Source organism: Frieseomelitta varia, unplaced genomic scaffold, assembly GCF_011392965.1.
Source record: "Frieseomelitta varia isolate USP_RPSP 00005682 unplaced genomic scaffold, Fvar_1.2 scaffold_248, whole genome shotgun sequence".
Classification (NCBI taxonomy): Eukaryota; Metazoa; Arthropoda; class Insecta; order Hymenoptera; family Apidae; genus Frieseomelitta; species Frieseomelitta varia.
Window position 1 is genome coordinate 900,009 of NW_025109977.1, and position 15,014 is coordinate 915,022.

Genomic DNA, 15,014 nt, shown 5'->3' on the forward strand with positions numbered 1-15,014 from the left:
ATACTTCTATATTTAAAATTCAAACAAGTGTGCTTTGATCTAATGAATAGTTTTTAAATTTTTATAAACATACTTCTATATTTAAATACGATAAGAAATACAAGAAGAAAACTATAAGGATTTAATGAAGAAGAAATAATTATGGAAGTTCATGAATTAATTTATTTTATTAGTTTATTTGCAAATCAAAATTCAATCGAATCGTGACGTTGTTACACTAGCACCACGTAGCGGTGAAACGCTGAAATTAATCACTATCTTTGTCTTTGTCGCACGCTATTGCGTTTCTTTTCTATATGTAGTGCTGCCATCTAAGCGCCTCTCAGTTTCGCCTAGAACTAAAAGAACAAAACGAAATAATCCGATAGATGGCAGCATATCATCTATTCCTGTAACGGCGCGCGTATTTTTAAAACGAATTTAACAGACGACGTTGATTACGAAAGAAAGAAAAAAATAAAATAGCGGAAAATATATTGTAATTTCAGCTGATAAAAATCAACTAAAGCAAGCGATCGTCATGAAGATCTTGTTATAAATAAACTAAAATAAATAGTTATTGTTACTGTTAACTCTCGTTATATATTTATTAAAAGGAATATACTTCCATATTCTTCTCCATAGTCCTAAACAGAAACGATAGATGGCAGCGCCTCGATCGTCCGTAAAAGGAGGAGAGCAATAATATGTGACAAAGATAGGCGTACGTTGCATGGTAGACAAGGAACAAAGTAATTATTAGTACCACCATTTCACCGTTACGTGCTGATAGTGTTTCAGTGTTTACGATTTGATTAAATTTTTATTTACAAAAAAAAGGCTGATCAAAAGGATCGATGTCCAGTATGGACTGATATCCAATGTTTCATAGTTATTTAATTTCCAACTTTCTTATGACATTTAAGAAAGCAACTTATAATGTAATTATAAATATTTAAATATATATCAATAATAAATTAATTCATTACATCGATTACAGATATATAAATACATATTTCGTGGAAATGATCGTACAACATTAAGAAAATGAGACCATTTTATTACAAAATTGCTGTACAAAATATATTTGTAAAGTATTTAACATTAATAATTGTAAATTGTTAATTAAAAAGTTGTTAATAAATTAATTCCCCTTGCTTCTATTAATTATATATTCTCCTTTGTTTTTAATAGACTTCGCCTCTTTTTGGTTTGCATTTTCCTCACTATACTTTCCATTTTTATTTTATATTTTGTATATATTTCCCCATTTATAATTATAGTAGATCTTCGTTTATTCAAACATGTCGCGTCGACAGGGATCGTTCGGATAAGGGAAGCTGACCAACATTCTCTTATTTATTTATTTGGATGATGAGAGATAGTAGATAAGGATAACAAAGGTTGATTTGAATTATGAGTTTACATGTCTGAAGCTCAACATTAACTGGTTTCCATAAACGAGGTTTGAATAAACGAAGTTCTATTATATATTTCATTTATGTACCGTGTATTTCGTCGCTGTATACTTTATCCTAATATTAAATTCTATTATATAATATATAATAGATAATATAAACAAATAAAAATTATTCAAATACATCCTATAAATATATCCTCGTGATTTTAAATTTCGCACTAAGCACCTATATTCGTTATGATAACACGTAATTTATAATACGTAGTTCAATTTGCCACAATTCTCTTACAGAGGCATACTTTTCAATTAAAATATTCATTCATATTCATACATATAATATATATATATTTATTTATTTATTTATTTTTTATATATTAAGTTTAAATACTTTTCAATTCGAATGTTCCCTGTTCTCGCTCTATTTAGCAATTTAATTCAACCAACGAACACACTGCTACACCCCTTGAAATATTCCACCACGATAATTATTCCCGAAAGATACAATTCTACAATTGAACTCCAGTTGTATTTCATTCCTTCTTGTTGTATTTCTTATCAATTAAATAAACAGCAACACGCACGATCGAAACTTTTGAGATTGCTACGTTACGGGCTTATCGCCTCCGTAAGTAATAAGTAGCGTGATTGTGCCATTAATGTTGCATTAGTGTGTTGCACTCCGTAGTTTCGGTGCATTAATTTCTCTACCCACGATGCGATAGATAGTAGCGCGTAGAACGCGTCTTGACAAGTTGCACGGCCAGAGAAATATCCTGCTGAAATCGAGATATTCTTTTTTCCTCTTGCGCCGTTTCGAGCAGGATTTCGAACGATCGCAAACACGCACTTGTAAAGGTTAGACATAATTAGGAAAGAGGAAACCGCACAGCCATATAGTTCGATGCAGCTTTGATAAAATAGATTGTCAGGCTTGTGCGCAGGGAGTTGAGCAAAAGGCGAAAATGGATAGTAGTAAAGCGGATGACGAAAATCAACGTAATATTAATGATGGGGACTGGATTTGTCCCGACTCTCAGTACGTAGCTTTTTTAGAGGCAACATCGCCGACCGAAATCAGCTTTCAATGCTTCAATTTCATACATGATCGTAGGATTTTGTTTCTAATTTTGTTCAATACTTATTTGTTTATACTGTCATTCTGTCAATATACGATATTTATTTTAACTGATAACATAGATTCTGTAATAAATCATTTGATATTTAATATGTTGTTTGTTTGCAAAAAATATTTATTGTGCGAGTATGTTGGTATGGGATAATATTGCCCACACTGAAGTTTTGTTTCTGTTGTGATAAAGGAATATTACATTTGTCAGAGGAAGATGAAACAAGATGTTTAAAATTAAACATGTTATGACTTTTTTGTATTTTAAGATATTGGTATCGAGTCTGTAAAATGCTAATATTAAGATATATAAACATTGTATTATACATACATATTTGTATGTATCTATTATATTAAATAGTATTTTGATACTGTTTAACATTTTAGATGTGCCAATGTAAATTTTGCAAGGAGAAACTCTTGTAATCGATGTGGAAAAGGTATATAAATGTCAATATGGTAATGTATAATTTTTGTTATATAGTAATATGTTTCCTTGCAACTTTCTTTAATGTTTATTAGTATTACGGTATACTTTATTATATACAATAATTAACAAAATGTATGCATTTTTATGCAGACAGAGGAGAATGTCCTAAAAAGAAAAAATTGGGGCAAGAAATTGGCAAAGCAGCTGCAGAGAAAAGCAGAGGGTTATTCAGGTAAATAATAGGAACAAAAAAAAATGTGTCATCTATTGTGCTATACTAAGTTCAAAAATAATATTCTAAAAATGATACATCCAGAAGTAACAGCACAATATAATTTTATCAGTTTTATTTAAATGATTAGCATTTTCATTTCAGTAATATACAGAGTTATACAATCAAACAAATTGTATATCTTTTTTTAACTTTCAATATCTTAATATTTTTATAAAATATTTACACAATGAGTAAATATTATAGATACATGAATAGCAGGACAAATGAACGATCATACGCTATAACATGACGTCTTTATGTTTAGTGCTGATGATTGGCAGTGCAGTAAATGTGGAAATGTAAACTGGGCACGACGACAACAGTGTAACATGTGTAATGCACCGAAATTCGGAGAAATTGAAGAACGTACAGGATATGGAGGGGGATATAATGATCGAGGAGTCGTTGAATACAAAGAAAGAAGAGACGATGATGACGAATATGATGAATTTGGACGTCGTAAAAAGAAACGGAAGATTGAAAACCGTTCAGATGACGATTCCAAAGATTCTAGGTATAGCAGCCCACCACGTAACAAGTCTAAGGACGAAGATGAAAGAGATGAAGTAGATGAAGAAGATCAAAATGTAATTGAACAAGCAATTATTATATGTCGATAATTCAAACATGTTAAACATATATTAAATTTCAGAACGAAGATGAGGAGGAAGACGATGAAGAAGATGGCGATTTATCAAAATACGATCTTAGCGAATGGGATGACTTCGCAGTTAAGAAAAAGTAAATTTTTTTATGATTAACGTTTTTATAATGGATATCAATACATGGTGTTAATTTTCAGTACAAATGGGAGCACTGCATCTTTAGAAGAGCAACAATCAAGGTAATAACAACAATAAAAAATAGGAGACCTTCATAATCAATTAGCAATCTTTTCTTTTTGCTATAAAGAAAATCGATAATGATTTTATTATCGTCAAAGGACTTGTGAAAATAATAATTGTATCGATGAAAACAGATAACAAACAATTTATATATGAACATGTTTTCTTTACAGAGATAAAGATGACTGGCGCGATTCAGGAACATCCAGTCAATGAAAAGATATTGCAGAAGGAAAGGTTTGACATGGGTTTCGGGTATAAAATTGATTGCGACAATGAATTGCGATATTAATCGATAAAATTGCTAAACGGCACTTTTGTTTTAAACCTCTTAGAGATAGAAATATCCCTTGTCATGAGCCAGTAGATGTTTAGAATCATAATGGCATGGTTAAAAGGAAGATATAGATTTAAAAAAGCCCGAAGGAAATCATGGTATAATACTCGTTAAATAAATGATTTTTTACAGGTGAGAAGAAATTCCATGAGCGAAAAAAATTGCTCGACTACTAAGAGATATAATACAACGCAACAAATTTAGTGATTTAGTGAGCACCTTTGGATAAAGTGATGGACAATATACTTATTACAAAGGGAATCGATTAACAAATATGCTTTACATTTCGTGATTGAACTCAAAACTTCGTTTGACTCTGTGAAGAGTGAAATGTAGGTTACTTATTTGCGCAATATCGTATTAAATATTGCATAGTAAAGCGAAAATTCGTAAAATACTTGGCGCAGGTAGAATATTTTGCCAGTAAATGAAAACAAGAAAAAGAAAACACAAAAACAGAATGAAACCTATAATTCTGACATAACTTTGTGGATGATGTGTTACACGACTCGTTGTAAAACCTCTGAATTACGAACATAGATGAAACCTTATTTCTAATTCAAAATATAAAGTCTTTGAGAAAGCTCTCTATCATCATGTCACACTTTTAAAAAATTTTTTCTATTTACGCTATCACAAAATTTATGACATTTTCGTTACCGCTTCACTTTAGTTCGCTCAAAATATTGCTCAAGCTGCTTCAAATAAAATTTTTTTTTTCTATAGTTTACTTTCCTACCTCGCTCTTTCTCTTACTTTCTCGCTCACTCTCTCTTTCTTTTCTCTTTTTTCATGCATGATGTCTAATAATTAAATAAACATAATATAGTATTAAAGAATCATTCCCTAATGAATATGGATATGTATCGACACCTTCAGAAAACAAAAGATACATTTTTTTTTGTTTTGACTATCACAGATCCGAGTAAGTTGGAAGCAGCCTGTTTTATAAACTATTGAAAAAAAAAAAAAAATCGCCACATAGTGTTATTATGTCTGAAAATCTGTGCTCGGTTCTCGACAGGCAGAACAAAATATATAAAGTTATCAAAAAGATTTTTGTGACGCCCATTCTCTCAAATAACTACGAAACTCATTATCGATCAATTCTGATACTGACTTCTTGTAAATATCTTTATTTTTCATTTATAATAAAAATCATTCATCAACAACATAATTGTTCTTAGTCAATTATTCTTTTTTTTTTTCTTATAATCATTATACTACGTGGGTCATGATTATGCACAGTGTTGGTCACAAGGGGAATCGGTGAAGGGAATAAAAGGGACGGGCGATACTGTTTTAAGGAGTATGTTGCAACAGGAATATATATCGTATATATGTACAATTATGAATTTGAGCTTGCTTGATTGCGTTTTTTTTTTTTTTTTAATTAATTAGTGATAAAAGGAAGGATGAGTTGTTCAAAGTATGAGGCGTACCTTCATGTCGTTCCTTCATCAAATAATTCATTAATTCTCGCACAATTACTTTATCACGAGCAATTGTTCGAATAAAAAAGGAAGAGGAGACGTATTTAAATCGATTTTCACTTTTGTTTGTTTTCACATCCTTTCATTTCTTTTTTTTTCTTTCGATTCACGAAAATCTCTAGCAACGATCACCGTATATTCCGATCGACGAAATAACGATTACTACGAAGAAAAATCAGATTTTACATTAGTATTTACATATCAATCGCGTAATACTGCGCGATATTATAATATGGTTCCAATTTACAGAGAGAAAGAGAGAATTGTGATACGAAAATGATATCCTCTAAGACGATAGAACAGATTTTAGAGACGCGAAAGACATTAAAAATTCTTTCAATGCCGTGATTTAAGAATAAAACGCTTATCGATATAATAACACATAGATAAACAACACCGTAAATAAAGAATTGGACGAGAAATCTCGTTACCATCCGTCACGGTAAACTATTTTACGGAAAATGGCGTTACCATTAATTATTCTCCATAATTATCCATCACATCAACATTAGAACCTTAACAAATTTGACTTCTTTGTCCTTTACAAGATCGCAATAATTTTTATATAAAGTTTTACATTATCCGAAAAATTCGTGTTCGTTCATTATGATCGGAAATTGTCCTCGGATTAATAAACGCAATTGTCAAAAAGGACACAAAAAGGCCACCACAATCATAAATCATCGCCGTCGCGACATCTATCTCTGATGAGAGAGATCATACGGTAGTTTTATTTCGGCATGAAGAACTGCTGATGCGAATGTGAATTCGGTGGCGGATGTAAATTAGGATGTGGTGGACCACTACCCCTTGTTCCTGTAGCATAAAGCTGTTGTTGGAAGTTATGGAATTGTTGAGCATAATTCGGATCCGACATACTAGGTCCACTACCGACGAAGGGACTGTTCTTGAAATTACTAGTAGCACCACCCATACTCGGAGGTAATGGCTGAGTCGCATCCGGGGGAGGTCCTAATCCCATCGGGCTGCCTTTGCTGCCAGATACGTACATGCCAGGATTCGGTTGATTGGGAACTTGCGATACCATGTCAGGTGGGAAGACTTTGTCCGGATCCATCGAACCGCCTGGAAAGACGCCGCCACCAACCATGTGTTGCATTCGCATTAAGTTAGGCTGAGGTCTCATATTGCCAACAGGTCTCATCGAAGGATGTACACCAACTGATGTATTCATCGATTGTCCATCCATCCTTGGAGAGCCTCCCATGCCAGGAAGTCCACCGCTCATGGTTGATGGCATGCCACTATGTGGGCCCATACTATTCGGTACACAACCGTTCGGGAAGTACTGAAGATTTACAGACGGTGTGCCCATCTTTGATTCTAAATTAGACAATGGATTTGTAAATCGTTGGAGGAAGTCCAAACTCGGTGGCCCTCTAGGCGTATGACCGACATTGGGCCTTGCTGGTAAATATTGTATCGTGTTCGGAGCACTAGGTTTTACTTGAACGTTCGCTCCGTTATAGGGGCTCGGCCCAGTCACGTGGCCTGTCATTAATCTCGGCGGTGGTGCGTGAGGATCACCACCGGGATAAGCGCCCGCCGCATTGCCCGAGTGACTACTCATCATACCGTGACCCATGATGGAAGGATGACCCATTTTACTAGGTACACCGGGACTTCCCGTGTGTGAAGTTGTCGGGCTGTAGCTGGTCGGTGGTCCTGCTAAACCCATGCACATTCCCCCTACCTCGCCTGGCTCACTAGTTGGACCACCCATATGACAACTTCCGTTCATCTCACCGCCCATTTGCATCATGTGCATGCTGTGCGGATTCCCAAACTGCATCATCCCGGTGTTTCCAGAATGAATAGGTCCTTCGTTACCTAATGAATTGCTAGCTGCCGTATTAGTAAGTTGCTGGCTCATCTGGGCTAAGGAAGTTATAGGATCGAAGTGATTTGTACTCATTGCGGTTAAACTGCCGAGTCGCCCTCCGATATTGTTGGGATTAAGAGGCACATTGTCTGAAGGTTGACTCACGTTTATAGACGGTCTTCCGCAAGGGAAGGAGGCGCTTGGACCTCCCAGAGGAGGTACCACTGTTGCATTTCCCGAATTATTTGGATTTGCAACTGTAGACTGTTGTTGTTGTTGAGGGGGCTGTTGCGGTTGTTGTTGAGATTGCTGCTGTGATTGCTGTTGTTGTTGTTGCTGCTGTTGGGGTTGAGTTTGTTGCTGTTGAGTATCTTTTGTTGATGGCGGAGATGTGTCGGGTTTTGTAGTAGGTGATGCTGGTACTGTTCTTGGGGGACCCATACTATCTGGTATATTCGTATTGTGCGGTGCTGGACTACTCTGTGCACTCGCACTAGACTTATTTCCGGGTTTTCCAGGATCAGCTGGAGTATGTGGAGCACCGTTGCCTGGCGTGTGTGGAGTATGAGGAGTATGTGGACTGTGCAAAGAGCCTGTAAAACCGCGATTCATGCTATCCATCTGAACAGGACTTGTACCCTCGGATCTAGCAGGAAACTGATTGCTGTTGTCCAAAGTTCCTGGCAAAATTCTGTTTGGCATTTCTGTATTGCTGGCTGTATTCCTGGAGATATGAAATTATATAAAATTATTGATCTATATTAGAGAATCATTTTGTTAAAAGTATATTTACGTGGATAAATTGCCATCCTTCAGACTTGTATTTGGTTGTTTCTGTATAGTCAATTCCTGTCCCTCAAAGGTGTTAAGATACTGAATCTGTTGAGGACTTGGAACCGGCATCAGATTCGCCTCCTTCACACCCGTTGCATTCACTGCTCCAGTATGTTGCTGCTTTTGCTGGGCTAAGGATTGCAGCGTGCGGCAAAACATACCATCCACTATGTTGTAACATATAACACGATCAATTCACCGCGTAACGTTTTCAAATAATGAACTTTTAAAATATTTTACGTAATAATTATAATGATCGTTGTTACTTAGTTGTTGCATTAAGATCCTTCGAATGCGACTCAATGTTAAATATCAAACAATATTTTAAGAGGTAATATGATTATAACAATAAAATAATTACTTTATTACTTGGCCTTACCATTTGGAGGCTGGCTGGTGGGAAAATCTAAAGATGAATCTTTTTGAGCAGTCGTTCCACTAGGACTAAGCGTCGAGATGTGTGAATGAGAAACAGGCGTTCCCGGGTTACTATGATTAAGTCTCGTTGTTGATACGGCTGTTGCATTTCCAACTGTCGGATTCGGGGAGTCTTGACTCGTTGGACTTTGTCCTGGTAAATGGCTGGTTCTCTGATTACTGAGTTGAAATTGTCTATTGCAGTCTGCAGGTGAATTTAGAGCTGAACTTGCGCGAGGTGATGGTAGAGATAAATTACTGGTTGGATTGTTAGGTGAAGAAGGATTTGGACTTTGTATCGCGATTGGCACACTTGCAGATCGCGTTGTTTGATGGTATGGCGGTGGTGGTCCTTGACTACGAGGTACTGCTACCATATTAGCACCTCGCAATGGAACTCCAGTTCCAGGACTTCCACTGGTCTACAACATAAATAAACATCATATCAAAATATTTTGCTGATTTTTAATTATTTTCCAAATATAATTTTTAACTTTTTACATATTATTTTACCTTATTTTTTCCATCAAGAAATTGATGTTGTAATTTATGCCAATCCATAGTCGGAGGACACTGAGTTGGAACAACTGAAGGAACGTTCGTTGGAGGACACGTTGATACAGCGGTTCCTTGTGTTGTGTCTAATGTATTAGCAGTTTCTTCCTTGTGCTCAGGAAATAACATCATTTGCATTTTCCTAATAGTTGCTAACTGAACTTCTCGATGTTGCCTCTGTTGCGGCGTTAAGTTTTCATCCGGAACTTTGACACCTTGCAGTGATGGCTGTAAACTGCCTGGACCTGGACTGGTAGTACCTCCTAATAAATTGGGACTATGGCCCATTGTAGTACTATTAGGAGGTTGTGGATTTGCTGTAATAAAAGGTATGCTTCTAATGGCATAAAGTGTACACAAAAGGAAACTTGTAAAAAAGAAAAAAAAGATTGGAGACATTTTTAACTACAGTACAAAGCACAAATGTAACTACATATTACCTGAGTTACCAGGTGAATTTGGTACAAGGCAAGGCACATCTATATTTGCATCATCCAATGATGGTTCAGAATTACCAAGAGCATTACCACCATTTAAGTTCCTCAAATTAGGTTGTTCATTCCAGAACGGAGGAGCATTAGGATCGAGAGCTGGTAGATCTGGTGGTTGTTCATTTTGAAAAGTATTGTTTGTACCTCCTTGGTGACCTTTTTGTTTCATCATTGCAAGATTATTTAACCATTGCGCAGGATTTTGCCGGAATTGGTTTATTTTATTTGGATGTTTCTAAAGCAATAATATCACGTTAGCAAATATAAAAATAATGTAAATTTCTCCTCGCAAAATTTTACTATATACCTCTAAATATTTTTTAGTGCCTGGTTGTGCACAATGATAAGCAATGATCGATGGATATTGCCCTTGTAACACTGCATCTGCACCTTTATTTGCTAATGTCGTAGAAAATACAAAAATTTGACTTTGCTGTTGCATATACTGAGCTTCACCACTTCCTGTGCTAGTTCCCATCTGTTTTCCAAGAACATTACTAACTAGTGGTTGAATACCATCTGCAGTAATAACATTACCACTACAATCTAAAACAAAATGAATGAAACAGATAAAATAATCATATGCAAAAGATATATCAAACATCAAGAATATAAACAATTGACAAGAGCACAAGAATTAAATTTAGTCCTACCAGGTATATCATCTGTGGGATTGTTATGATCACCTTCTTGTTTCACTGAGTTTAAAATTGGTTGATTTGCACTATTATTTTGGTTCTCTCCTGACAGGGTACCTTCCCCGTTCGAAGGATCCAAACAAGGATCCCTGGAGCACTCCGTAGTGTCTTCTCCAGTTGTATCATCGTTGTTACCACCAATACCCTCCTCTTTGATCTTAACTGGATCTGTATCTGGCTCCTCTTTGACAACAGTGCTCGGTACACAACTTGGTTCAGTGGGCTTCTTTTCTGTTTTCATCTTTGAAACTATGCTGGATGAATTATCCTGTCAGACCTTGGTCAGGTGAGTAAAGAACAAACACATGGCCACTATCGTCCGCAACGTGCGGCGTAACAACGCATCCGAACCAGTGGTAGAGGTTAACAACGAAAATATCGTTGACCGGTACCCGTGCCGAACGTGTCCTTAAAAAACGGTATGCAACAGCACTCTCGAGGAAGGCATGTCTCTCCGCATCTCTATTAAATTTTCCGATAATAATACCTCTGGTGACCGTCGATTCAGCTTGTTTTCAGTCATTTAAATTGGCTAACCGCGGAATCGGATTCCTACGCATGGAGGAATCACGGTTGTCAGCGGGCGACTGATACAGGAATACGAAAGTAAGATACCAATACCACGGAGGTATCGGGACGAAGAAAATATCCTAAATGTCAGCCTCGTATCCGCGGCGAGTGCATAGCGTACCTCCGGCTTTAATGTCGTACGTAATACCACGTTGTAACCGCGTAAAATGTATCCAAAACATAGAACGGGGGCCAATGCACGCTGCACTCAAATTTCCTTGCCATTCACGAGCATTGTTCTCCAACTTTATTTGTCACTTCATGGTCGCTTTGATTATTTATTTCTTTTACGCACGGCTGCCAACTGCCCGTCGAAAGTTAGACATCGTTTTAACGCGCCTCGAGAAGGAAGCGTTCATACCTTTTCCCCGATAAATAGAAAAAGATGGAAAGAGCCTACCACCAGGCGTACTTGACTCGTTCCTTACACTTGATCGCCTGCAGGGTTACTATTTTCGTCTTTCTTTCCTTGTATTTTTCACCAGTATTTCGCAGCTTTTAAACGTAAGTATTCATACCGAAATACGGATATCTCTCTTTATTTCATTTGGTTAAGCGAACCTTTTTTATTCACGGCAATATCTCCCTAGACAGAGGCTGCATTTATTTAACGCAGAATCAAAACTCTGTAAAATTAAATTTGGAATACGAGAGACCAGGGACGAATCGAGTGATATCGGTGCCTACGTTCTTTAACTTCAGTTACTTTTTTACTTTATGTGCATATAATGTACGGGTTCCATATATGGATATACTTTCCAGGCGGTATTTTTAAAATGTAAAATAACGCTGAAAAAAATATTACAGGTTCGAAGAGAACGATAATGCATGTTCGTGCTTTTTTTTTATGAATATTTAAGTTAAATACAAAACTGTGAATACCTCGGAGGTGTTGCTTGAAAGAAAATTAAACATTCTTTTGTGAATATGCGATTTCATTAAACACGAATGAAAGAAGTGCTTTCTCTGTGATTCAAATATGTGATATTTCATATTATTTAAAGATTAAATACATTATGTACTTACATCGCAATCAATATTTCTAATATTGATTGATCATTCTTCTTTCTATGAACTTTTTACGGATAACAAAGTAAATTTAGTTTTGATCATTGTATATTAAAAAGTTGAAGCAATCAAGCATAATAATAGAATAAATCGGTAAAATAAATATAACCTAATAGTTTTTCTTTTTGAATTATTTTATTTATACTCCAACTAATTATGGCTTAAATATTGTATTACATGGATTAAAAAAATTCAGTATTGAAATATACTTTATATATTTATTATTTTTCATACTTTGCAGATTAAAATAAATCAAATAAAGATGTCACAGTTAGAGCTAGATCCTCAATTTACACAAGGTTTACACCTTCTACATTCCGCTAATAAAGATTCTGCAGAACAGCTGCGAGCACTTCTAGATGAAGCAATTAAACAAAAATATGGGCCGTCAAAGATGTTATCAAATGTATTACACAAAAAGGTAATTATATGACAATTAATTTAAGAACATCATTGAGGGTTATCAAGAATAGAATACTTCAACTAAAGTGGTTTATATTAATTAAGCTATTATACTTACAGAGTTAGTTCTGATATCAGGGCACTCATGAAGCATAGGAGATTTCATTCACGTAAAAAGATATCTAGTATTTGATCCCTCTGATCTAGCATTGTCATTTATTTTTTGGACTTCTATCTCTTGGATTTTCTGTTTTTAGTATATGATGGAGGAACCGGTACTGAGCGACCATAGTAGCAGCAGTAGTAGTAAAAAAAGCAAAAGCTCCTCTTCTTCTTCTTCCAAACATTCAAGTAAATCAAGTAAAAACAGTTCTCCTGTGAATTTACCAACTCGTGACACACCACCTGATATTATTCAGACTGATAACACTCTGGCACTGGAAATATTAGAGGATGATTTGACTTGTGTTATTTGCAAAGGAATGGATGTTGGAGCAAGAAACAGATTAGTTGAGTGTTCAGAGTGCCATTCCTTGTATCATCAAGAGTGTCATGTTCCACACATTTTAGACTCTCAGATAGATGTTCCAGGACTGGTGTGGTATTGTTCGAACTGTTCCAAGTCTCAGGTGTGTGTATTCACTCACATTATAATTTATGATATATTTTCCGGATTTGAAATATTTTGGTGATTCTTACTTACTAAAAAAATGTTAGAAAACAAAAACTATAAAGTAAAAAGAACTTTTTCTATTTATAGATCTCAAAAGAAAGGAGCTCTCCAAAAACAGTGATAGAAAGCAAATCTAAAGAACAAAAAAAGTCTAGTTCAAGTAAGTCTCGTGTATCTTTAAAACATAGATGTTATTTCTTTTTTAATTAAAGAAGCAGTCATTATATTGTTTAATAGGTGGTGGAAACAAAGTAACACCAAATATTCATATTATAAGTGCAGATAGAAGATTAAAGGATATGATGAAAAAAGCTAAGCAAGATAAACGAAGCACAAATGCTACTCAGAGTTCAAAGAATTCTTCGTCAAGTTCACCAGCGATGTCTTCAACGAAATCTCAGGAAAAATCACTACTGTACAAAATCAAGTCAGGCGTGGAATGAAACTCTGCTCATACAAATATTGTGATAATATTTTATAATATAAAAAAACAAATTTTATAATTTGGACACTGTGAATTGAAGGAAGTAACCACAATCGATGTTAGTATATAACAAAATCAATACATTTTGCCAAAGAATGATCTTTAACCAGATAATATTAATTTTATACGCAGCAGCGGTTTTCAATTTTGTGCCGAGAAGCGAAGATTTTTACTTTTTATATTGTTACGTATTTTCATTATATAATTTTCTTTTTTTTAACATAATTTATTGCGGGATATAACGATGCGATGATAAATTTGATACTGCAATGTTTAACTAAAAAAAATATATATATATAATTTTTGTACAAATGTACATTAGTTTAAATATCCAAGTATATGAATGTGTAGTTGAATTTCTGTAAAACATTAAGGATCTCAAATAAAAAGAAAAAAAAAGAACTCTTCAAGGTGTCCTTTGAAAGAAACGTTACGAGTACGGAGTTCATTTATAATATCAATATATTTTTGCAATTTTTCAAATGCTTATTTGTTTGTCCCTACGTCCCATTGAAAATTTGGCAAGAGTCATTTCGTTCTCGAGTGTTACTTAGATCTACTTATATGCAAGATGGGGGGTTGAATTCTATTTACATTGGGCATCTCAAGGGGGTTGCATCTATCGTACATCGATAGATGCACACTCACGCAGCAAACGCACAAGTAAAGCAGCAATTGTCACAGTCACGCATGTGATTGCATTCATCATTACATACACGCGTATTTACGTATAGGCTATACAACGAGAAAAGATACATTCAAAAATTCATGGGAATGAAAATGAGCCCGTTTTACATTATTTTCTTTTTTTTTTTTTTTCGTACGCGTTCCCGAAGTTGAATATATTTTAAGTTATTTTCGCAGGGAACAATCACCCCCCCATCCTTTTTTTTTTCCGAAGCTTAACAAAGAATAATCTTAAACTCGACACGACGTTTGGAATCGTCTATACTACGAAGCATGACATTACTAATCGACTCATAAACCGCTGAACATTTCCTCCGTTAATTACAATACAATACATACGTTGAATGCAGAATTGACAAGCTTTTCAGATGGATGGAGTCAACTGTCG

At 35.1% G+C, this 15,014-nt stretch overlaps 3 protein-coding genes across 8 annotated transcripts; 2 read left to right on the plus strand and 1 right to left on the minus strand.

Annotated features, from left to right (window-relative positions):
• The first annotated feature begins 2,030 nt into the window (after window positions 1–2,030).
• Window positions 2,031–5,583, plus strand: LOC122528283 (zinc finger Ran-binding domain-containing protein 2). 2 transcript variants are annotated; one of them, XM_043653256.1, is made up of 8 exons: window positions 2,031–2,435; window positions 2,913–2,965; window positions 3,106–3,187; window positions 3,495–3,816; window positions 3,882–3,970; window positions 4,032–4,073; window positions 4,248–4,311; window positions 4,544–5,583. In XM_043653256.1, the coding sequence occupies exons 1-7, from the start codon at window positions 2,362–2,364 to the stop codon at window positions 4,288–4,290; spliced, it is 705 nt and encodes a 234-aa protein (XP_043509191.1). In that variant the 5' UTR covers window positions 2,031–2,361; the 3' UTR covers window positions 4,291–4,311; window positions 4,544–5,583. The 2 variants fall into 2 exon arrangements, with proteins under 2 accessions (XP_043509191.1, XP_043509190.1); XM_043653255.1 differs by having other exon boundaries at window positions 4,248–5,583.
• On the minus strand, window positions 5,519–11,469 carry LOC122528277 (protein BCL9 homolog). 2 transcript variants are annotated; one of them, XM_043653245.1, is made up of 7 exons: window positions 10,698–11,469; window positions 10,352–10,590; window positions 9,994–10,279; window positions 9,512–9,870; window positions 8,961–9,420; window positions 8,541–8,712; window positions 5,519–8,471 (listed from the first exon to the last, which is right to left on the minus strand). In XM_043653245.1, exons 1-7 carry the CDS (start codon window positions 10,981–10,983, stop codon window positions 6,635–6,637), a joined length of 3,639 nt encoding a protein of 1,212 aa, XP_043509180.1. In that variant the 5' UTR covers window positions 10,984–11,469; the 3' UTR covers window positions 5,519–6,634. The 2 variants fall into 2 exon arrangements, with proteins under 2 accessions (XP_043509180.1, XP_043509178.1); XM_043653243.1 differs by having other exon boundaries at window positions 8,541–8,748.
• A 649-nt stretch (window positions 11,470–12,118) lies between these two features.
• LOC122528282 (integrator complex subunit 12-like) lies at window positions 12,119–14,416 on the plus strand. Of its 4 annotated transcripts, none has more exons than XM_043653253.1 (5): window positions 12,119–12,142; window positions 12,622–12,801; window positions 13,040–13,411; window positions 13,543–13,615; window positions 13,668–13,881. In XM_043653253.1, the coding sequence occupies exons 1-5, from the start codon at window positions 12,137–12,139 to the stop codon at window positions 13,739–13,741; spliced, it is 705 nt and encodes a 234-aa protein (XP_043509188.1). In that variant the 5' UTR covers window positions 12,119–12,136; the 3' UTR covers window positions 13,742–13,881. The 4 variants fall into 4 exon arrangements, with proteins under 4 accessions (XP_043509188.1, XP_043509189.1, XP_043509187.1 ...); XM_043653254.1 differs by having other exon boundaries at window positions 13,674–13,881; XM_043653252.1 differs by having other exon boundaries at window positions 12,120–12,142; window positions 13,738–14,416.
• The last annotated feature ends 598 nt before the right edge of the window (window positions 14,417–15,014 follow it).